The 6,495-nt window shown below is 40.6% G+C and overlaps 1 protein-coding gene across 1 annotated transcript in view; it reads right to left on the minus strand.

The window, feature by feature from the left end:
- Positions 1–6,131, minus strand: part of FMN2 (formin 2) — a 161,213-nt gene extending 155,082 nt beyond the window's left edge. The window contains exon 1 of the mRNA XM_086745621.1: positions 4,438–6,131. Within this exon, the coding sequence (XP_086601747.1) occupies positions 4,438–6,004 (1,567 nt within the window). The 5' untranslated portion in view covers positions 6,005–6,131. The remainder of the gene's footprint in view (positions 1–4,437) is intronic.
- Positions 6,132–6,495: the final 364 nt, after the last annotated feature.

Here is a 6,495-nt window from a genome sequence, read left to right on the forward strand (position 1 = left end):
TTTCCTTTGAACCCCAAAAGAGACTGGCAGGCAACCAAGACAACACATTTCTACTCCAGACATGAGTCAGGCTGCCAGTCAGACCTCAGAACAGGGTTACTGCTCAGAAAAAGGGTGCCCAAGAGATGCAGCCACTCAACACCATGACCAAAACCTGCTACTCCCAATGAAGTTCTAGATAAAGATCAAAGCATTAATCATGAGATCCCATCAAAACAACCCTGTGGCAGCATTGCATTCCAGTGACATTACTCACATTGCTCTGATTCCCACATTGCAGTGCTGGCCCAGTGACATTAAAGTAACTTAGCAGCACTCAGCAATCTTTCAATAACATATTGCAGCCCATTTTCAAACACTTTTTACTGTAGTTGGAGTGCAGTATTGCAGCCGTTCTCCCTCTCCCCCTCCAGCTTTGGGCTTACTAGGCAGAAAGAGAAGGCTCTTTCCCTTCAGATGCTTACTAGCAACACCTAGTGTAGCGCATGACCCCGTACCACATGAAGGGTTGCTGTTGGGCATCTCTGATAAAAGAAACATTTGTATTACAGCTAACAAACATCATGAGTGAAACAAACCATAAGTAGTCTTAAATGAGTTGCATGATAAATAGTCTCCTCAGGATGCCAGTAGATATACATCTATAATATGTGTACATCACATGAATCAGAAATTAAAAAAAAAACAACTTGAAAAGTGTCTAAAAAGACCTTTATGTCTCAGAAAAGCTTTCATCCTGTTTTTTCAAGTTTTCATGTACTTATCTGTGCCGAGACCTTTGCATACGCCTGCAGACACTGCACTGGAACTGCAAGTGGGTGCAGAGGACATTAGCAGAGTGTAGAAGCGAGATAAAGTGGCCTTTGTGAGAAGCAGGCTGGGACTCCACAGAAATCAGAAAGCAGCTGTGAGTACACAAGCACAGGACTGACTTCAGGTTCTGGTTTACGGTAACCTGCATTTTTTGTTTGTTTGTCTCCTGTTTACAGCTAGAGCAGGATAAATACAAATCTCTGAAAAGAAATTTAAGGATAAGTGATCTGTTTGAAAAAGATTCATGCAGCAAGTGTGTTACAGCCAGCCAACAGAGATTAGAAAGGGCATGGGTTTGTCTGGGTTGGGTTTAATTACCATTTGGGACAGCTGATGGGACTCTTACATTCATTTTACATAACAGACACCCTTACTGGCTCCTCTGCAATCACTGCACCTCAAATTAGTGCTAGGATAAACTCCCTTCTATTAAATCAATCTATTAGCTCTTTCTTTTCAATTATGTTAATGTTTGGAAACATCAATTTGATTTTCCCGCCAAGACACTCTCTTAACATTTGTGCAAATCACTCATTGCCACATACCAAAGTGAGAGCGCCAACCCTATTCATTCCGGCTCAGCTCTTGTCCTCCTGGGACCACAACACAAAAGCCATGGCTCCACTACGCATCGGGTAATCTAGAACTTGTAATTACTTTCACTGCAATTTCAAATACGGTTGTCCTCATCATAAAAGAAATGGATCCAGTGCCTGAATCACAAAACACCCGTTGTCCACAACGCATTCTTAATGAATGAATCAGATTTTAAACAGCATAATGTACTTATTTCTTATATAAAGCAAAATTAAAATATGCAAAGTCTCCACCATTCCAGTTGTTGGCTGCCATCTACATTTTACATTAAGACAGCCCTAGAGGAGTTCATATGGATCACTGAAAATCAAATGGCACACGGTCAAACCACAACATAGTGGAAAACTAGGCCAGTCATCTGCATAGAACCTGCTGTCATTAAAATCGATGACTAAAGTGTTGTGGAATATTTTACTTGATTCTAATTAGAAATGCAGAACAACACTGCAGTCACTGCACAGCACGATGGGATTTAATGCTCTAGGCAAGAAGCTGATTTTTTTTTTTTTTTATTTTTATTTTTTAAAGATAGAAATGAGCCACTATAACAAATGCTACTTCTAAAAGCCTGATGGTAATCCCCAAATTTATGCATCTCATGCATGCATTTAAAATACAACATATTTCAAAAGCAGTATTCAAATTACAGGGAAATTATTTCCATAATTGTTGCTGTACAGACTGATTTAAATAAAGAGGCTTTTTTGGTCTTACAGCAACGACAGCCAGACTGTGGGAATACCAATGTTAAGTTTAACTTCCTTTTTTCATGTACACTAGTTGTTATTTTTATATTCTTGATAATTTATAGTTTGTAAATATATTTTCAAAAATAAGAATGACCAAAAAGAGATTGTGTTATCATGTCATTTCCAGTTTTCTCATTTCAAGCTTTTCTGCATGAACTGAAAGGTGTAATTGTCCTCTGCCTGTAAAGACAGCTGGTATGTACATGCAAATGAGGGTCACCATAATTTCCATAAGAGACAGAACTACTGTTGCATTGGACATTAGTTCCTTCACAATAACAGTCTAAAGTGTTAGTGGGAAAACATAGTAAACCAAAAATCTTTAATAAGTAAATCAAAACCTTGCGATGAAATCTGAAGAAGTCCGTTTCCTCAAAACAGGTCTCTAAAAAGTAATTCCATGTTATTGAAGTTTGCTAAATAAAATTCATTTCCATCATAGCACCACCATAAAGAAGACAGTCTAATTACTGATGATGCAATTTAAAGCTCTGCTCTGAGTTGTTTATAAGCTGTCAAATGTCAATAGCAAAAAAAAAAAAGTGTGCTTTTTATATGCTATAAATCTGAAAGCAGTGATCACCTCAAATTGTAAAATTTTAGACAGGGATGTCTGAAATTAAGTCTAAGAAAACAGATGAAAGGGAATTAAAACAGCTCATTTCACAGGGGCTGGTCTCCTTCAGAGAGGGCTGGCGCTTTTTTTTGTGTTAAAAACTTGAATTCTAATTTTAAATACTGAACTTGGGGATTTCTGTTGAAGACTACTGAAGAATGAAAGTACTCGTGTGATGTGAATCTGGAAAATAATGCTAATGCTTTACCTAAGTATTTCAAACCCCTGGAGTTGGCTGCTGTGTCAAAAAGCCACTAATTTTAATTTCTGCTTCCAGACAGGTTCATTCAGTGGTATTACTGTGATGTCAAGCAGTGTAGAATGTGCACAAAGAAAGCAACAATGAACGCAAATCATTACAAATTATGTAATCTTTTAAATCTACAGTATAAACCAAGATAGTTGTCTTGTGCAAAACAGTTGTTGATGGCTTAACTGTTTTCTTACATGTGATTTTTAAATCATGTCATTGTTCCCTTTGTAAGTTGTACTATTTTGTTTAGTTCTCATAAAAGCACAAAAAAATTCTCACTGCACATTTTGCAAATAACTCCAATACTTATGTGGTTACTGTGCTCATGCATCTAGAGCAAAGCTCCATTCAAAACAAACCTCCCCATAGATTCAACTGTTTGAATCTTGCAACGGATGCTCATAGGGTATGTTCTCTGTATTCTCTCAGTTCTACAGTTTTCCTAAGTGAAAAACAAATGGAGTATGTTGCTGAGTTTCCTCTGTATACGTACCTCCTACGGGCAGAGGCCTTCTCTATTTGTGAATACATGAGCTTTACATAGAAACTTCAGATAGGGGGAAGAGAAAGGGAAAAAAGATGACCTCAAAGTGCAGGAAAATATAACCATCTATTTACACTATTTCATTTGTAAACTCTATATTCCTATGCCTTTGTGAGAGAATGCAAGCTGCCTAACAGGCAAGGTAAAAGGATGCTTTCCTGAATGAGTCACCTTATGTAGCCTGAGCAGCAACCTGCCACAGCTACCAAATTGTACTACCCACAATTTCCCTTCTCTTCTCCATTTTATACTGCCTTTTCAAGTCATTGACATTTTTCTCTCCTCCTCTTTCCCCCTTCTGAAGGGGAAATTGATTCTTTTCTCTAGTGCTGTCCATCTGTGCTTGCAGGGCTTTTTTCCTTTTTGTACCAAGCAAATCCTTGTTGCTGCCTCAGTCTAACACCAGGTGCAGCTCTCAAATATTTACAGTACATCAGAACAGCACCTCGCACAAGAAAACCCCAAACAGGATCACAATTACAGAAAACTTTGCATCTGAAAGATCCATTAATGCAGAGAGCTGGTCTGCCTACAACACTGAAGCTCTTAGCATTTTTCAACAAGAATAATTTAAGACATTCAGCCTTTTCCTACAGGATTTAGACAAAGGAGAAAAGCAGAAAGAAAAACTTCAAAGAGTTATGCACTTCCTTTACTGGCAGTACTGCCAGGCTGACACTGAATAGAGAGGCTATTATTGTTAATGAAATGTGGCTGTGTTTTTAAGATCAAGCCTTTGATTTTAAAACTGCCAGCACAAGTAAAGACAACAGTACATGCAAGGACTGAATTCAAGTATTTTAAACATATTTTCAAAAGACTCTTTAGGAAAAAAGAAAAACCCAGCTTAATATATGTCACTTACCTGAAAAGACATTGGGAAATGTCTCTGTAGAAGCCTGCACCCCTGAGGACTTTCTTGAATGAGTCAAAGGCACTCTCTCTGTTTGAAATTTCTCTCTAAACCCCCTGTGCTCCAAGTAGCCCGCAGAGCCCACCTTCTGCGTTATCTCGTATTTGTGATTAGACACCTCTTCTGTCCAGTCTGCAGAACGACTAAATAAACCTGCCAAACTGGCAGACCTCTGTTTCTTGATTGAGACTTTTTCTTTTTTGTGGAATGACTCCTGCCTCCTTGTAAAAAGTGGGCTTTGGGATGGGGAGGGAGATGGTGAATGGTTGGGAGAACTCAGTTGCCTAGTTGTGGTTTTGATGTAACAAGGATTAATTAGATAGGGCTTAAAGCATCGGGAACCAAGCATCGGACTGCCAGCTGTCACCTCAGATGACAAAATATCATTTTTCATTTCAGTGGATAAACCATTATGCAGGTCCTCTTGACTGGCTGACAGAGTGCGTTTCCCTTCCTGAGTTTCAGCAGCATGATCAGGGCCTGCATCTGAAATACCATCCTCTATTACCGAGTCCTGCAAATCAACAGCCTGCACTTCAGCAATTTTAGTCTCAGAATCTGCTACTGAGGTTGGGAAAGGTTGTGTGGATCTGTGTGTCTGAGACCCGTTTTCTACCACAGTTCTATTTGAATCATCTTCTAGTTCACTAGCTACAGCATCCACTCCAGCAACGAGCCGTTCCTGTTCCTCAGTCAATAGCTTACGTTCTTGTGTTTCAAATAAGCTGGTACCAGGAGAGCCTGTGCCATTTACCGCTTCTTTCAGTTCATGTTCAGTTGCACAGGAGACGGGAATCTTTTCCACAATTTCAGATCTTGCTGGAAAAGCCCCCTCAGTGTCTGGGCTCCTTTCTTTGTCGGTGGTAGTTACTGAAAGAAACCCTTCAAAATCTAAGGGGGCTGCTTGTGAATTAGCCATGTGTCGGCCCATTGTTTTGGTGACAAGGTCTTCAGTTCCAATGTTAATTGCCCCCTGCTGCTGCTGCTGCAGTCTAATAGCTTGCTGGATATCAGAAAGCAAATCCTCTTGTTCTGTGGCTGAATGGAAACTGTATATATCCGTATCAGAGCCAGAGCTGGTCCTTTGTCCATCCTGTGTCTCTGCAGCAGCTGGGACAGTTTCATTTCTAATTTCAAAATGTTCCACATCTGTGTCTGAGAGACCCCCTTCATCCGCAGAGATGCTTATATCTGGAGTTTTGGTTACAATTGAATGAGTACTGTCCAGCTCTCCAGCCTGCAAGGCCTGGCTTTCCAAAACATCCTCCCGTGAACTGCTATTCCCATCTTTAGCCTTGGATAGATTTTTTCTGATCCTCAGATTTGAAAACACCGAGGCCCTCGAGTCCGACTTACCCTTCTTCTTCCCGGATTCACTTCCTTTTGCATGCTTCCCCAGTCCCTTTCTGCTTCCCGGTACCTTCTTTGTGCCATCTGTATCCTTGGGCCCAGAGGCATCCTCTCCTCCTTCATGCACATCGCCTGCATTTTTCTTTAGCTTCCCATCTTGATTCCCCATGATTTTTCGCAGTGCAACACCATCGGCAATCAAGCCATGCTCCCGGATTTCATTCCTCTGGCCTGCCGGCGAGATCCCCTCTAGCGATCCAGGTTTGTTTTCAAGCGGTGGTGATGCAAGTGAAGCAAATGCTTGCTGTGCCTCTCTCCCATCTGCTAGAGCTGCCTTTTTGCATAATATGCTGCTCGCACTGGGCTCCGCTGGGACATGCTCAGTACAGCACTGAGAGCTGCAGACAGCTCCTTCCAATGGCTGCTGCTCGCGGAGCCGCCCGCTCTCCGGGCTTCTGCTGCACTCTTGTTTCTTTAGGAAGGATTCTGTGAAAAGTGTTTCCTTTATAAAAGTCACTTCTTTTTCCACGGTTTTTATTGCCTGCATTGCAAGCTCAGCTTGTCACCAAATCATTTATAATTTCAAGGCTTCAATGTTCAAGGTCCTGGAGAGGAAAAAAAAAGGAAAAAAAAAAAGTTAAAGCAAGGTACTTTAATTAC

This window comes from Chlamydotis macqueenii, chromosome 3 (genome assembly GCF_036417535.1).
Source record: "Chlamydotis macqueenii isolate bChlMac1 chromosome 3, bChlMac1.mat, whole genome shotgun sequence".
Classification (NCBI taxonomy): domain Eukaryota; kingdom Metazoa; phylum Chordata; class Aves; order Otidiformes; family Otididae; genus Chlamydotis; species Chlamydotis macqueenii.